This window comes from Elephas maximus, chromosome 4 (genome assembly GCF_024166365.1).
Source record: "Elephas maximus indicus isolate mEleMax1 chromosome 4, mEleMax1 primary haplotype, whole genome shotgun sequence".
In the NCBI taxonomy this organism is placed as follows: Eukaryota; Metazoa; Chordata; class Mammalia; order Proboscidea; family Elephantidae; genus Elephas; species Elephas maximus.
Window position 1 is genome coordinate 127,815,058 of NC_064822.1, and position 18,508 is coordinate 127,833,565.

An 18,508-nucleotide genomic window follows, 5' to 3' on the forward strand; every position below is an offset into this window, starting at 1 on the left:
ATAGAATTAATTAGAATAAAAGAACACTGACTCTTGGTCTTGTCAGTAAATCTGAAATCAAGATGAGATTGGAGAATTTTGGATAATAGTACCTTACTTAAAAGTACGTATCAGGACTTCAAAAAAATATGAATATTATGGATATGAATTTTAAGCACAGTTTACCATTGTCTGTAATACTTTTTAGTTTAAATTTCTGAGCACTTAAAAAAAAATGGATGCCAATTTTGTGATATACTCTGTTCCTATTGGATAAATGATAGCATTGAATTTAAAAATGATTTTTTTTATTGATGCTTTTTAAATTACCAACTAATTTCAATTTTTTGGATAGGTTTATGGCTACAAATGATTTGATGACAGAATTGCAGAAAGATTCCATCAAGTTGGATGACGATAGTGAAAGGAAAGTGGTGAAAATGATTTTGAAGTTACTGGAAGATAAAAATGGAGAGGTACAGAATTTAGCTGTCAAATGGTAAGTTGTTTTTTACTTGCTTGTCCCCATTGGTTCAATAACTCAGTGTACCCAGTCGTAGCATTATACCGTGTCATCCTACAGTTTTCTTTAAGAATTTTTAGGTAACTGGTAAATGTTTAGAGCCCTGGCGGCACAGTGGTTAAGAGCTGAGGTTCTAACCAAAGGTCAGCAGTTCAAATCCCCTAGCCATTCCTTGGAAACCATATGAGGCAGTTCTGCTTTTTCCTGTAGCATTGCTGTGAGTTAGAAGTGACTTGATGGCAATGGAAATTCTTTTTTTTTTAAACAGGGGAGAATGTTTAGTGTTCGAATACGTTACATATAATACTTTTCTTTATAGTTTATATATAGACTAAATGTGGCTTTCATTGAATTAATTTCTCTTAATTCTTAAGAAATGTACGTAGGAAACTCCGGAAACAGTAGTTCTTTCACTTAGAGATCACAGCCTGATTTTCTTTTTTTAAAACTAGGTTAAAAGGCCTACCTGCCTCTGTCTGTCTCTGTATTCCAGTGGGAAGAACATTAAGAACCTAATGATTAAAAAAAAAAAAAAAAAGATTAAAGAAAATAAAAACTGATAGTATTTATAAAACTCTTAATAAAGGATAATTGCAGTTAAAACCCAATGATAATAAAGTATCTTTCCTAAAAATCGTGAGAACTCTGTGTGTAAAATGCAGTAGGAGCTTTTTGTTAGGTATGTTGTTGGCATTTGGACTTCTTATTCTTAGTAGGGTCCAACATTTGAGTTCTCAGTAAATTCTGTTAATATACCTGTTTTAATTTGTGAATACCAAATTTTAGAAACCCTTAATAATTTACATACTAAGTTAGTAGTAAATATAACCTTCAATTTCATATAAAAATTGAATTATGTAATTATGTCATTTTGTGTGTCATATCATATTTGGTATCAATTTAAATAAAGGATTGTCTCATTATTACTCCTTTATGGGGTTTCCTGTTATTGTGGTATGTGTGTATATATATATGTTTATGTATGTATTTATATATAGTATGTATAGATTTGCATGTATATGTAAAAATGTATAAAAAACATTTTCCGATTCAACCATTTTTATGTGTACAATTCAGTGATATTATTCTCACCATGTTGTGAAGCTGTCAGCACGGTTTCCAATTTTTTTTCATTACCTTTAACAGAAACTCAGCGCCCCTTAGCAGTTAGTGATTCTCCTTTTCCCTCTCCCACCTTCTGGTAACCACGAATAAACTGTGGGCTCTATGCTTTTGCCTAATCTAGATACTTTATGTAAGTGGATCAGACAATATTGCTAGTCCTTCTGTGTCTGACTTACTTCACTCAGCACAATGTTTGCAAGGTTCATCCACATCGTAGCATGTATCAAAATTTCATTTCTATTTATGGCAGGAAAATAGTCCATTGTGTGTGTATCTGTATATATATCACATTTTGTTTATTCATCTGTCGATGCACTTTTAGGTTGTTTCTACCTTTTGGTTACTGTGAATAGTGCTGCAGTGAACATAGGTGTACAAGTATCAGTTTGTGTTCTTTAAATTCTTGTGGGTGTATACCTAGGAGTGGAATTGCTGATGTCCCTATGGTCATTCTCATCTTCTGCTCTGTGCTAAGGAGCCCTGGTAGTGCAGTGGTTAAATGCTCAGCTGCTAACCAAAAGGTTGGTTGGTGGTTTGAACCTACCAGATACTCTGCAGGAGGGAGATGTGGCAGTCTGCTTCCATGAAGATTGAAGAAAACAGAAAAGTTCAATAAAAAGCAAATGTGGAAACCCTTTGGGGCAGTTCTACTCTGTCCTATAAGGTCACTATGAGTCGGAATCGACTTGATGGCAACGGGTTTAATGACTAAGCATCTTTTTGCATGCTTCTTGGCCATTTATCTTCTTTGGTGAAATGTCTGTTCAAGCCCTTTGCCCATTTTTGAGTGGGTTTGTGGTCTTTTTGTTGGATTTTCTTACAAAATATTTTGATTTGTTAAGGGCTAATGTTGGACGTAACTGCTGTAAGAGCAGGCAAAAAGTTGAGAAACCATCGATAGCGTAGAATTTGTAGATACAGGTACAGCACACCTTTCTTTAATTTGAGACATTCGCAAATTTAAAATAAAATGGGTCTTTAAAAAGTGATAGGTTGTAGAATAATGCAAGTAAGCATATAATCTTTAATTGTTATATTTCACCTTTTAATGCCTAGTAAACAAAATTAAACTTCAAAATATGCTGAACATTTATTAGCCTTTAAAAATGATACTGAAATGTAGTCCTTGCCCCTCTACCCTCCGTTCTCAAACAGAGTTTGGAGGTGTGCATAGCTGTTACTCACTTGAGTATGAATCTTAACTGATTAGGAACCTGAGCCTTTTAATCTTTTGATGACTTCATTTTACACTTAAATTTATAATTTAAGGTGTCTGAGGAGGAAACAACATGTATTCAAGAAAATAAAGGAATTATGATATAGACAGCAAATAATATGTAAATAAAATAAAATCATGATGGATAAACCATTTAAGAGCAGTTTCTGGGAGGAGGGGAAAGCCCCAACTGATAGATAAATTACCAAGTAGCCGTATCAAGAAATTGGTAAAATTGTTAAAGAGCTTGCTAGTAGGAAGAAAGCCAGGTCCAGAAGTCTTTTACAGAAGTCTTTCAAACTTGAAAGAACAGATAATTCTAGTACAGACAATTCTGGTACTGTTCCAGAACACAGAGTAAATATAAAAACTTCCCAGTCTTTTATTTTATTTACGCATATGATAACTTGTCCGGGCTAAAGATAACACCAAGAAAAGAAAACTATGGACCATTTTTATTTGAATGTTCAAAATAAAATCTAGCAATGTTTTAAGTCATAAATGTCGTTACCACGTGGGGTTCATCCCAGGAATATAAGAGCAGATTAGTATTATGTGCTTGGTTAATGTAGTTATTTCAAGCTAAAATCGATTTAAAATCAAAATTAAAAGCTTAACCTCATCAAATTGGAAGAAAATATTTATAAAACATATCTGCCAAAGGAGCTAAGCCGGAATATATAAAGAACTCCTACAACTTGATAATAAAAAAGATAAACAACCTGATTTTAAAAGTTAGAAAAAGTCAATGGGGTCAAAACTATCGTGAATAATACTAAGGTGTCATCTGCCCTGTTGACTCTTAACTTTCTCCTGAGGGCACAGTGTAATTTTCCAGAGGCTGCCTGATGTGTGCTATCACAACAGGTTGAATGGAAAAGCAAATATGAGAAGGCAGCTGTGTTTTAAGTGCAGACATTAAAGAAATTTGCAAAAATGTGAAACAATGCTATTCTGTTTTTTTTTTTTTGGAGAATATATAGTTTTTTAAAAATGTTATTTATGTTAAAATGTAATGGGTTTATTGTTATTTTTAATTTCTGTTGATAAACATTGACAGGTAGAAATTGCACTTTAAATTTATCACAGTGTATTTAGTTAATATTGAACACTTGATGTAAATTATTTAAACCTTGTGTTTACATGATTCCGTTTACCTTCCTAGTGTTGGTGGTGCTGCCGTTGTTTTTATATATTTGTAAGTATGTATGTGTGTTTCAGCAATGTAGTATTATCGATAGTTAGAAGGAAAAAAAAAAAGTCTTTTAAATACACATACACATACTTTTTACGCATCAGCACATGTATCATTTCTGTTGACTTTTAACCCTTTCTGTAGGTCTGAATGACCATCTGGTGAAATTTTCCTTTAGCCTAAAGAATTTCTTGTCGGTGTAGTGACGATGCATTCTGTTTACCTGAAAATTTGTCTTCATTTTGAAGGGTGATTTTGCAGGACATAGAATTCTGGATAGACTTTGTTCTGTTGTGTTCTGGCATTCAATCTTTTTTTTTAGGTATTGTTTTTGAGATTTTACAGTTGTTTTCTGTAGGAGGGGTAGCCCACCAAAGCTACTGTGCCATTACTGGAAGCTGGGACTCTTTACATTTACTTCTGGAACCTCTTTTATCTTCCAGTCTTCAGTGTATCCCATCTGTCCGTATATCTGCCATGTCTGTATTGTCACTGCCATCATTTTGGATTAGGCGGCTCTTGGATTACTCCAGACAATCTTTGTGTATTTTTTTCCCTTTTTCCTCTAATCCCCCAAAGTTCACTGCCCACTACTTCTTCAGTCAGGCAGTTGGTCAGCAGTAGTCAGTGAACAGTTTTTTATTGAGCACCTGTATAGAAGACATTGATCTGAACAGTTATCAAATTAGACTTTCTTCTTTGTATTGCTTATGCTTGAAAAAGCACAGTGACTTCCAGTTTTACCACATTACATTTAAATTCAATGCCCTACCTTTCCTATTGTGTTTTTCATCTCCCTTTTGTGTCAAGCAATTCCTTTTACTCCTTTCTTTCAATATGCATTATACTCATTCTAGTCTCTACATCTTTGCAAGAATTTGTCTTCCATTTAAATACTCTTCTGTCAGACTGTCAAAGCTTGGTACCTAAAAATCTGTTATGTGCAATTTCTTGTCATTTAAATGCTAGCGTTGAATTTTAAAGTTTTTTTTTTTTTTAACCAGAGTAGTGCATACCTTTAGTTTATTTCGTAAGTAGTCTGTGTGATTGTACCTTTATTGGAGATAGGGGCCATATTTCCTTTGTACCTCTTTTTTTTTTCTCTCTCTCTTTTATTGTGGTGAAAATAAAACATACGCCATCTCAACAATTTCTATATGTATAATTCAGAGATTTCGTTCTTCAGGTTGTGTAACCATTCATTGCTATCCTTTTGCAAATCATTCTATCACCATTAACAAAACTCAATGCCCCCTAAGCAAAAAACCTCCCTTTCCCCCTCCCCTCTACCACTGGTAAAAAAACTAATAATCTTTGGTTTCTGTATGTATGTGGGTATTTCATATAGGTCATAGAGTATTTGTCTTTTTTCACCTGACTTATTTCGGTCAGCATGATGTTTTTAAAAGTCTATGCATGTAGTGGCGTGTGTCGGAACTGCATTTCTCTTTATGGCTCAGTAGTATTCCACTGTGTGTATATACCAGATTTTTTTGTCCGTTCATCTGCTGATGGACTTTTGGGTTGTTTCTACGTTTTGGCTATTGGGAAAAAAGTATTGCAGTGAACAGTGGTATACAGGTTTCTGTTTGCATTTCTGCCTTAATTTCTTCTGGGCGTATACCTAGAATTGGGATTGCTGGGTCATATGGTAGTTCAATGCTCAGCTTTTTGAGGAACTGCCAAACTGATTTCCACTGTGGGTTGTACATTCCTACGAGCAGTGGATGAGGGTGTAGCTCTTTGTTCCGTACAGCCTTGAATATCATGATCCTTCAATGAATATTGTGTAGCAAACATTATTCCTGCTGTGTGCTAAATTATATGGGAAGAACTTCCCTCTGCCCTTGCTTAAGACGTCATTCAACTTAGTGGCCATATATCAGACCTTAGTATCAGTATAAAATACTACTAAGAAGACAAGGTGCTTTGGGATCATAGAATAGAACTAATTCTACTCGAAATCAATGGGAAAAAATTGGAAGCCAAATGCAAGGAGCTTATCAATCATAGATTTCTTTTATACCTTTATTTGTATACTATTTATGATACAGGCTTGTTGTGCACTGTCTGTTGACAGTTGCTAGGCAGAAAAGTTAATGTTTCCACTTGTCTATTTTTCTTTGTTTATCTAGATTTAAACATTTTCTTTGTCTTTATATTACAGTCTTGGCCCTCTAGTGAGTAAAGTGAAAGAATACCAAGTAGAGACAATTGTAGATACCCTCTGCACTAACATGCTTTCTGATAAAGAACAACTTCGAGATATTTCAAGTATTGGCCTTAAAACAGTAATTGGAGAACTTCCTCCAGCTTCCAGTGGTAAGCAAGAGTGCTTTTTTTCATCCTCTTTCCTTTTTACCTGGAGATATTTCTCACCTACCTCTTTTTTTCCCTGGCTGGGGGAGGGGGGAAGAGTGTCCTAAAAGATCTTTGTATGCATCCATTTGAACAATTAAGAAAAATTAAAGTCTGAAGTCTTAGTTTTGCTTCAAAATAGATTTAGTTTTCAGTATTAAATGCGTATTATTTTTATTGAATTTAAGTATATCATGTTCTGAAGGAATTTTCTGCATTGGAGATTTTATATTGATATATTTGTGACGACTGTAAAGTTAACACTAATCTATTCAACTAACAAAACATTAGTTCAGAACCATGAGTTGTTTCCGATTATCTCTGTTTTCTGTATTGATTTTGTTTTACATAAGAGTTTACTATGTAAGACTTACACAGTTAAGCCATGATCGTGATTGTGAATAGTTGGGCTTACTAGTAGCTTTAATTAAGGCCAAGTCTTTTAACGCTAAATTTCATATTTAAAAAATTTAAAACTATAATTAATGAATTTGCCAGTTAACTTTTGGCCTCTGACAGAAATGTCTAGGTAATGTGGTAAGTTTTAGAACTGGTCTTGCCTGCTAAGCTATTTGCTTAGTATTAAAAAATATATATATATTATTATTTTTTTAATTTAGCTATTTAAAAAAAAAAATTTTTTTTTTTTTTTAGCTATTAGCAGGATAAAAATTATTGTCTCATCTGCAAATGAGGTGAAATTATCTTTTTTATTGAGTGTGAGGATTTAGATTGGTAGTAGTGTAGTGTGGGCATATTGATTTCATTAATTTACTTAACAAATATTTATCATTCACTATGCATAATTTCCGGTATGCTAATTATTGAGGATCCCTGGTGGTGTGGTGGTTAAGAGCTCAGCTACTAACTGAAGGATTGGCTGTTTGAGCCCACCAGCTGCTGCACGGGAAAAAGATGTGTCATTCTGCTTCCATAAAGATGACAGCTTTGGACCCCTATGGTGCAGTTCTACTCTGATAGGGCTGCCAATAGTCAGAATTGACTTGATGGCAGCAGGGTTTTTTTTTTAATGCTGATTATCGATACTAGTTGCTTCATGTATATTATTTTAGTTGAAGCGTCACCCATATGAGAGATCTTGACATCCCTGGTTTATAGATGAGGAATCTGAAATTTGAGAGGTTAGATTATCTAATTTACCTTAAATTTCAAGTACTTGGTTGGGTGAAGATTCAGATCTATTCTTTTAATCCAGAGCTGATGCCTCTTCCACTCTATTCATACCAATGCTGTTTTACCTTTATTAATTGTTTTAATAAAGTATTATATCATTTATAATTGTAATAGCTGTTTTGGTATTTTCTGATGTATGTTATTTATAATTGTAATACCTATGTTGATATTTTCCTCATTGGAACGTATTTACATTTAGCCAGGTTTTGGATCTAACGAATTCTCTTAACCATTCAGGTTTTTATGTTCACTGTTTCTTGTTCTTGTGTTTCTCCTACTTTCAGTAACAATATGACTTATTTTAAAGTACAGATAGTCCCTGACTTACAATGGGGTTGCTTTCCAACATCTCCATTATAAATTGGTTCTGACGTTATATCGAATACCTCCTGTTTCTTAAGTTTTCATTATTACTGCTTTTTATTATCAGCATCTTTATAAATCTGATCTTTGTCTTTCGCGGCTGGAAACATTACATATAAGCTTGCAGATATGATGATATCAGCAAATTTTGCACTGCAACATTTTATGTAGTACATATTACTAACAATAAGATGTAAAAAAAAAAGGGGGGGGACCGTAATAAGTGCGGTTTGTCGTAACTCGAATTCTTTGTAAGTTGGAGACTACTTGTAGTAATGACCTTGATTTATGAGTCCTTTGGAACAGCAGTTCTACTTTATAATAAATTTAAGGAATTTTTGGATTGGAGAGGACCATATTAGAGTTTATTCTGACTAAATACTCAGCTGGTGCATAATGCTTTGCATAAACTTAGGATAAGAGGTTGCTTGTTTTCAAGCCCAAACTAGACATAAACAAAAGCAAAAGCAGAATGTTTATAAATAAAGTCAGGCAGTGTGATGAATTGTAGTCAGCTATCAGGTTTTTTTTTTTTTTAATTAAGCACTAGAGCTTGAAATACATGTGTGCATGTGTTTATGTATGTGTTGTTGTTGTTGTTGTTTTAATTCATTGATATTTAAAAGAAGTCCCTGAGTGGCACAGAAGGTTAAGTGCTTGGCTACTAACAGAAAGACTGGTGGATTGAACCTACGTAGAAGCGCCTGGAAGAAAGGCCTGGTAGTCTAATTCTCAAAGGTCACAGCCACTGAAAACCCTGTGGAACACAGCTCTACTCTGGAACACACGGGGTCGCCATGAGCCAGAATCGACTGGACAGTAACTGATAAAATAGAGGACTCTAGTAGAAAAAAATTTGTTACTGCTTTCCAACCTAGAGTTGCAAGCACTTAAGCTACTACTGGCTCCTTAGCCTGTGTTCATGGCAGTACATACAAATAGTTGTCCAGTGTAGTCGTCATTAGTTGTTGCTGAGTCCTTTCCTACTCAGAGCAACCCTGTGTACAAAAGAGTCAAACACTGCCCAGTCCTGTGCCGGCCTTGCCGTCGTTGCTGCATTTGAGTCTGTTGTTGCAGCCATTGTGTCAGTCTGTCACGGAGAGCCTTCCTCCTTTTCACTGATCTTTACAAGCATGACATCCTTCTCCAGGAACTGGTCCCTCCTGATAACATATCCAGAGTACTTGAGGCAAAGTCTAGCCATTCTCGCTTCTAAGGAACATTCTGGCTGTACTTCTTCCAAGATAGATTTGTTTGTTCTTTTGGCAGCCTCCATGGTATATTCAATATTCTTTCCAATACCGTGATTCAGAGGCATCAGTTCTTCTTCAGTCTTCCTTATTCATTGTCCAGCTTTCACAAGCATATGAGGCAGTAGAAAATATCCTGGCTTGGGGCAGCAGCAATTTAGTCCTCAAAGTGATGACATCTTTGCTTTTTAGCACTTTAAAGAGCTCTTTTACGACAGATTTGCCCAATGCAATACATCATTTGATATCTTGACTGCTGCTTCCATGGATGTTAATTGTGGATCCAGGTAAAATGAAATCCTTGACAACTTCAGTATTTCCTCTGTTTATCACGATGTTGCTTATTGGTCCGGTTGTGAGGATTTTTGTTTTATGTTGAGGTGTAATCCGTACTGAGGGCTGTGGTCTTTGATCTTCTCCAGTAAGTACTTCAAGTCCCCTTCACTTCCAGCAAGCAAGGTTGTGTCAGATGCCTATCGCAGGTTGTTAATGAGTCTTCCTCCAGTCCTGATGCCCTGTTCTTCTTCATATAGTCCAGCTTCTGGGTGTATTTGTTCAGTATACAGATTGAATAGGTATGGTGAAAGAATACAACCCTACCACACACCTTTCCTGACTTTAAACCATGCAGTATTCTCTTGTTCTGTTAGAACGACTGCCTCTTGATGCATATACAGGTTCCGCATGAGCACAATTAAGTGTTCTGGAATTTCCATTCTTTGCAATGTTGTCCATAATTTGTTATGATCCACACAGTTAAATGCCTTTGCATAGTCAGTAAAACACAGTTAAACATCTTTCTGATATTCTCTGCTTTCAGCCAAGACCCATCTCTGACATCAGCAGTAATATCCCTCGTTCTACGTCCTTTTTTGAATCTGGCTTGAATTTCTGGCAGTTCCCTGTTGATGTACTACTGAAACAGTTTTTGAATTATGTTTAGCTTAATTTTACCTGAGTGTGATATTCATGATATTGTTTGATAATTTATCATTCCCTCGGGTAACCTTTGTTTGGGATGGGCACAAAAAATGGCTTCCTTCTGGTCGGTTGGCCAGGTAACTGTCTTCCAAATTTCTTGGCATAGAGGAATGAGCGCTTCCAACGTTGCATCTGTTTGTTGAAATATCTCAATGGGTATTTCATCAGTTCTTGAGTCTCTTTTTTCACCAATATCTTCAGTGCAGCTTGAACTTCTTCCTTCCATACCATTGGTTTTTGATTATAATGCTGCTTCCTTAAATGGTTGAACATTGCCAAGTTCTTTTTGACACAGAGATTCTGTATATTCCTTCCATCTTCTTTGATGCTTCCTGCATATTCAGTATTTTGCCCATAGAGTCTTTCAGTATTGCAGCTCAAGGCTTAGATTTATTTATTTTTTTTTTCCAATTCTTTCAGCTTGAGAAATGGCGAGCATGTTCTTCCATTTTAGTTTTTCTAACTCCAGATCTTTGTACTTATCGTTATAACACCTTGTCTGCACAAGCCACCTTTTGAAATCTGTTGAGCTCTTGTATTTGATCATTTTTTCCATTTTCTTTAGCTGCTCTGTGTTCAGGAGCAACTTTCAGAGTGTTGTCTGATATCTACTTTGGTCTTTTTTTTCTTTTCTGTCTTTTTAATGACGTTTTATCTTCCTCGTGTACGATGTTCTTAATGTCATCCCACAACTCATCTGGTCTTCAGTCGTTAGTGTTCAATGCGTCAGATGTATTCTTGAGATGGTTTCTAAATTACAGGTGGTATGTACTCAAGTTGTACTTTGGGTCTCTTGAACTTATTTTAGCTTTCTTCAGCTTTGTCTTCAACTTACATATGAACAGTTCATGAGGGGTTCTGCAGTCAGCCCCTGGCCTTGTTCTGACTGATGATACTGAGCTTCTCCGTTGTCTCGTTCCACAGATGTAGTTGATTTGATTCCTGTGTATTTCATTTGGTGATGTCCAATTAAATAGTCGCTGTTTATATTGTTGAAAAAAAGGTATTTGCAATGAATAAGTCATTGGTCTTGGAAAATTCTGTCATGCAGTCTCTGGTGTCATATCTATCACGAAGGTCGTATTTTCCAACTACTGATCTTTTTTCTTTATATCCAACTTTGGCATTCCAATCGCCAGTACTCATCAATGCATCTTGATTGCATGTTTCATCAGTTTCAGACTGTAAAAGTTGGTAAAAATCTTCATTTTCTTCATTGTTGGCCTTAGTGGTTGGTGTGTAAATTTGAATAATAGTCATATTAAATGGTCCTCCTTATAGGCCTGTGGATATTATCCTATCATTGACAGTATAGATCTTGAAATGTTTTTTGACAATAAATATGATGCCATTCCTCTTCAATTTGTCATTCCCAGCACAGTAGACCACATGATTCAAAATGGCCAACCCTAGTCCATTTCAGCTCACTGATGCCTAGGATATCGATCTTTATGCATTCCTTTTCACTTTTGACAACTTCTGTTTTTCCTGGATTCATACTTTATATATTCCATGTTCTGATTATTAATGGATATTTGCAGCTGTTTCTTCTCATTTTGAGTTGTGCCACATCAGCAAATAAAAGTCCTGAAAGCTTGACTCCATCTGCGTCATTAAGGTCGGCTCTACTTTGAGGAGCAGCTCTTCCCCGGTCGAATTTTGAGTGCCTTCCAACCTGAGGAACTCATCTTCTGACATTATATCAGGCAGTGTTCTGCTGCTGTTCATAAGGTTTTTTCTGTCCAGTTTTTTAGGAAGTATATCGTCAGGTCCTTCTTCCTAGTCTTTCTTTGTCTGGAAGCTCTACTGAAACCTGTCCACCATGGTGATCCTGCTGGTATTTGAAAATACCGGTGGTATAGTTTCCAGCATCACAGGAACATGCAAGCATCACAGTCTGACAAACTGACAGACAAGTGGTAGAGTTTTCCAGTAGAGCCTACTAAATCTTTGTCCTCTTACGTATGTCTTTTACCTCTTTTGCAGTTGTATTATCTCTTATTCTTGCTTATGTCTAATTATCTTAGTAAAAAGTGGTCTTTTTGATAGACAGTCTGTGCCGCCTAATGGCCGGTGGGGAACATCTGACTACATATATGTCCGTGGTCCCATAAGGTTATAATAGAAATTCCGATTGGAGAACAGGACTTAGGGGACATAACACTTACGAAATACCGTCAAACCGTGCAGTGTTTTTATGAGGGTCACAAGGTAGTTACTACGAACCATGCACGTATTTAGTTTAAATTTTTAATATCATAGGCTTTATGGCAGTCCATTCTTATGTACGAGTTGTCTGTAAGTTGGACGTTTGTAACCCAGAGACTGCCTGTAGGTAATGTGGAGTTCATACAACTTCCACATCATGTAATGTCCTATTTAACAGAACGTATTGTGGACCTTAAATACTGCATGACTGTACATAGTTTTCTGGCACAGATCTCTTGAGTCTCAGCAGGTTTAGTTGTTGAATATTTGGTAACTCCATGAATATAAAATAGAATTATGTTTATTTTGAAACTGTTACTGATTGATTTATTCAGGCTCTGCATTAGCTGCTAACGTATGTAAAAAGATTACTGGACGTCTTACCAGCGCTATAGCAAAGCAGGAAGATGTCTCTGTTCAGCTAGAAGCCTTGGATATTATGGCTGATATGTTGAGCAGGTACGTGTGGCTTTTATTTGCATTTCTAATAATACAAATATTATGTGCATTTATTAAAAGCCTTCCTCTAAATATAATAAAATTGGTCCAAACTTATTCATGTTTCAAATTGTGGCTGTTTCGTAAATGTGTGTGGTCGAGATTGAGGGGAGAAGTAAGTTCATTATGATTATCGTGTAATACGGCATAGCAAACATGTTTTCACAGTTCTAAAAAGTAATCAAATTTAGGATTTAAATGTTTGAGCACAGTTTTCGTGTTTTATTTTACTCTCATATTTTTGAGTAGAACTATCTGTTTAGATAAGGAGGTGCGCTTGTGGGAGCACAGATCTTCCAGTTAAAGCAGTGCTGTTGAACTTCAGTGACTGTGTTCATACTACATGTTTTGGGGGAGGAAGGAGCTTGTTTTTATACATTTGTTCCTTTTTTACTTTCCTCTGGAAGTCAAACTTTGGAAGATAAACTTAACCAACTCCTAGTGAAAAATACCACAGAGGACCTGTCAATTTCAGTTTATTCCTGATTTTCATGATCATTACAGGTCATAATTATTTGTATATATGTTACTTGTGGCTAATTCAGTTCAACTTGAAAATAATTAAGTACCTTCATGTGGTACCTGTAAACATGTTGTCTAGTCAATTCCGATTCATAGCAACCCTATAGGACAAAGTAAAACTGTCCCATAGCGTTTCTAAGGAGTGGCTTGTAGATTCGAACTGCCGACCTTTTGGTTAGTGGCCAAGCACTTAATAACCACTGCATCACCAGGGCTCTTCATGTGATACATGTGTAGTAAAAGAGAAGCTAGCATCCTGGCATACAAAGAGTTTAGTATAGGACATAAGAACATAGATAGCTGTATTATAAGGTAGAGTGGGACTAAATACTAAGTAGGAGTATAGTGTGTTTTGGGATTTAAAACAGAGGCTCCTACTTGATGATATGGATCAACGAAGTTTTTATGGGAAGAGTGGCATTTGAATTGAGTATTGAAGAATGGGTAGGACTTAACATAGGTGGCTACACCCAGGTATAGGTAGGATACGTCAGTATAAGTAATCTTGGAGTTGGGAAACCTTTTATTCTTTTTCCCAGAATATTGGGATTATGTGGGGGTGGGTTAGGAATTTATACTTAATTTGATAATTAGTGAGAATCCAGCCAGACTTTTGTGCTCTGTGATTTTATCACTAGTACTGTCTTGGCACGTCATATGTATTTGACGACTGTTGACTCAATGAATTGCACATCTGGGTTGGACCAACAGAATGAGTGAAATGTAGCGTATAGATGTATAGAGGAAAGGTAGGGAGAGGAAAGAGTGTAGATGCTAATAATGTTTTGAGCAATGTGACCCTTCCCCCCCAAAATATATATAGTCAATAGAAAAAGTAATTTAGAGATCTGGGAATGGGAAAACTGACAAGATTGCTTTTTTTCTTTTTAAAGCCAGTGGTTTCAAAATATCGTAAAATTGGCAGTATTGGTCTAGAATCCAGTAGGTAGTTGGAATATACAAATTTCAAAGTTGCTTCATTTAGCTTACATTTTTAGTAGCATTTGTAGAGACAGTGAAAATTCAGTGTTCCTTTCATTCTAAATTTGGTGTCATCTAAATTTGTGCTCTTTAAATATTTACATTGAGATCAGAGGCCAGACATTTCAGCACTGTGCAGGCATCTTGAATTCATTTGTTTTCTTTCTTTTTTATTTTATTTTAAGGCAAGGAGGACTTCTTGTTAATTTCCATCCTTCAATTCTGACCTGTCTACTCCCCCAGTTGACCAGCCCTAGACTTGCAGTGAGGAAAAGAACCATTATCGCTCTTGGCCACCTGGTTATGAGCTGTGGAAATATAGTTTTTGTAGATCTCATTGAACATCTGTTGTCAGAGCTGTCCAAAAATGATTCCATGTCAACAACAAGAACTTATATACAATGTATTGCTGCTATTAGTAGGCAAGCTGGTCATAGAATAGGTAAGAAATGTTTAAAACGTTTTGAAGTTTTCTTTAATTTAAAACAAAATACCTGTGTATTTTTAAGAATTTCTATGCTTTTCTTAGGTGAATACCTTGAGAAGATAATTCCTTTGGTGGTAAAATTTTGTAATGTAGATGATGATGAGTTAAGAGAATACTGCATTCAAGCCTTTGAATCATTTGTAAGAAGGTAAGTTTTTAAACTTTCTATAATTAAATTCTTTCCTTAATAATAGAATAGTAACTAAGATCTAGATTAGGTTTGTGAGGAGAAACGGGTTATTCTACTGGCATTTTGGACTTCACACGTATTTTAATTAGTTTCTCATTAAACAGCACAATAACTGATAACCAATACAATAGTCCAAGTGAGTGTCATCTTAACTATTTTAAAGTGCAGTCCTCGCATTTATTCTGAAAGTGTTTCCTTCTCATCATTTTGATTTATTTAAGAATCTTTGGTTTGATTTAGCTTCTTTAGAAGAGAAGAGATGCCAGTACAATAATGTAGTCTCTATCCTAAGAGATGAGGAGGGTAAATTAATTGTCTGGGCAGAAACGTATAGTGAATTTAATGTCTTTTTTCAACCGTTTTTTAAAAGGCCTATATTGCTAAGTCATCCATTTTGCTATGGCACTGGTTCTCAATTTGGAAACCTTGGTTCTAATACTTTTTAAAAAGCTTAATAAAAATTATGCATTTATGTACTAGAAGTCCAGATATTTTACCTTTGGTCAGAACTGATGGTGTAGTATCATAGTGTCCTTGAGACCTCTCTGGCTGTTATCTGCAGTAATCCTTTGCCACTCTTAGCTTTGAGAAATGGCCTTTTATCAAATCATTAAAATCAGAAATTCTTGGATTCATTTCCATCTCTTTAATTAAAAAACACAAATCATTTCTCTATTTGTTGGCTGTGTGGGCATTTGTATATTCTGTGGTCTCAACACTTAAGTAGAAGACCAAACCCAGGTGAATGTGCACTGCCATTTTCACAGATAATACTAGTTGCTGAAAAAACATCTTCATCTGTGCTTGATCTTCTAGCCACACGATGGGAAGATAGAACATAGTTTTCTCTCTATAATATACCTCGTTAACCACGAGATACCATTTGTTGTAAAAATTATCCTGATCTTAATGATGTTAACATGTGAAAAAATAGTTCATCTTATAATTGATTAAGTAAGTATGATTTGAAATGTAAATTTTTAAGATATGAAGTCCATGGGATAGAAAGATCAAGGGTCATTGGTGTTGAAGAGGTTAACAACTACTTTCTTATGTTAAAGGGCAGAAATTCTGGCATTAAAGGAAGATGTGGCAGATACTGAAATTAAGGAGAAAAGCACAGTGATTCAAACGTAGCTTTTGTTTTTTCTTCAGATGTCCTAAGGAAGTGTATCCTCATGTTTCTACCATTATAAATATTTGTCTTAAATATCTTACCTATGACCCGAATTATAATTATGATGATGAAGATGAAGATGAAAATGCTATGGACGCTGATGGTGGTGATGATGATGACCAAGGTATTTCAAATTAAATACAAGGAATTTGTTAAATTTTCATGAGAGATCCAGTGACGTAGATGCAGATGATGATTTTTACCTCAGATATTACCATTTGTTTGTTTATAGTAATGAAAATGGAAATGACTTCAATATTTATCAATAACAAATTAATTAAATAAATTATACTGCATCAGTGTAGTGAACTGTGCTTTGTAACACCTTCAAAATCATGTTTTAAGAGAATATTTAAGGAAGTAAAAAATGCTCTTAAGTTCAGTGAAGAAGTGGGTAATAAAAATTGTGTTCCAATTTTATTTTCTTTTTAATTATGCAGGGAAAAATAATGTTGCTACTATCTCTTGGTTAGCAATTATTTGTGTTTTGTTTTTTTTTTCCTTCAAATTTTCTCAAAGTGTTTTTGTGAGGGAGAAATCAATATTATAAAAAGCAATTGAACCTGTAAAATATACTTATTCAGAGCAGTTTGGTTTTGAAAAACATTAGTTTGCTTATACATGTATGTTACTTTCATATGAGGCACTTAAGATTGATGGTCATAGTGCTGTGACTTGTGATATTTTCCTCTGGAAAGGAACAGTTCCTCAAGAGATGGTGGTTGCATGTGTTTAGTTGTTTCTGCTTATATTGGGAGTATCATAATAAATAAAAAAAAAAAAAATTTTTTTTTTTTTATAATAGAGATGTTTAAATGGGTGTGTGTTAGTAGGTATATGGATATGTGGATTTCCTGTTATTTTTAGTAGTAGTCTTTAGTTTGATTCTTTCGTTGTTGTTGTTGACTATATACACAGCTAAACAAAAAACCAATTCAGTCGTTTCTACGAGTACAATTCGGTAATAATGAGTACATTCTTGGAGTTGTGCAACCATTCTTATCCTTCTTTTCTGAATTTTTCCTCCCCCATTAACATAAACTCACTGACCCCTAAGTTTCCTATTTAGTATTTTGAGTTGCTGTTGACAATTTGATCCCATATAGACAGTTCTTAAAAAAGTACAATGCTTGAGGCAGACATTCGTTACTAGTTAAACTAAACTATTATTTGGTTTTAACAAGGTGCCAAGGGATATTTTTGATTTAAGGGTTAAATATTATCTCAGGGCAGTAGTTTCAGGGGTTCATCCAGCCTCTTTGGCTCCAGAAAGTCTGAGTTCCATGAGAATTTGAAGTTCTTTTCTGCATTTCCTTCCTTTTGATCAGTAATGGTAGCAGTTCTTCTGTCTCACGGCAAAGGAGGCAGTTGTTCATGGAAGCAATTAGTTTGATCCTTTAAGTGAATTTACTTAGTGACTTTTCTGTGAAGTCTGTACCCTTCTTCAAAAAACAAAACAAAAGCAAATACAAAATAACTTCCCCTGACTCCATAGTAGCTACTGTCCAATTTCTTTACAGCAGAACCCCTGAAAAGAGTGATCTCCAGTTTCTTTCTTTCCATCCTCTCTAGAACCCATTCCTCCAGTGATAGACAAGATCACCAGTGACCTCAGATATTTGCTCTACCTATTATTCAGTCTCAGCATTTCTTTGTTTGGCTTCCAGGGTACCGTAGTCTTCTGGGTTTAGCCCTGTCTTTGAGATTACTCCTCAGTCTTTCATGCCCGGCTTTTCTTTTCCTTGACCACTGAACCTTGGAGTATCCCAGGGCTCAGTGCTTGGACTTACCTGTTGTACTCTTATCCCCTAGTTGAGCTCACTAATCTTCTGGCTTTAATATCAGTATGCTGACAACCCAGATTTATCTTCATAGGTCTCTCCTGTGAATTCAGAGTTCATATATCCAACTGATTAATTTATATATTCCTGCTTAAATGTCTAAAATACCTTCTGTGTAGTTCCATCCCTGTGCCCAACTTATTTCTTCCTTAGCTTTTTCCGTTTCTGAATGGCAGCTCCATTCTTAGTTGCTTTGACCAAAAACCTTGACATTTTACCTGATTTACTTTTTCTCACATATACTGCCTCAACCATTCTCCTACCTTAAGGCTTTCCTCTCACATTCCCTTCTTAGCATTTTTTAAGTTCTCAGTTATATGGATTGTGCCTAATATATTTCCTTTCCATCATGGTATTGCTGTAAATCATATAATCAACATAATTTCAGTGATTGGGGCATTTGTTAATTTCTTATAGCCT

The 18,508-nt window shown here is 35.3% G+C and overlaps 1 protein-coding gene across 1 annotated transcript in view; it reads left to right on the forward strand.

Annotated features, from left to right (window-relative positions):
• The window catches only part of CAND1 (cullin associated and neddylation dissociated 1), a 45,718-nt gene that overhangs the window by 8,204 nt on the left and 19,006 nt on the right, over positions 1–18,508 (forward strand). The window contains exons 2-7 of the mRNA XM_049883807.1: positions 335–478; positions 6,206–6,360; positions 12,728–12,851; positions 14,579–14,835; positions 14,923–15,028; positions 16,226–16,371. Coding sequence (XP_049739764.1) covers positions 335–478; positions 6,206–6,360; positions 12,728–12,851; positions 14,579–14,835; positions 14,923–15,028; positions 16,226–16,371 — 932 coding nt within the window. The remainder of the gene's footprint in view (positions 1–334; positions 479–6,205; positions 6,361–12,727; positions 12,852–14,578; positions 14,836–14,922; positions 15,029–16,225; positions 16,372–18,508) is intronic.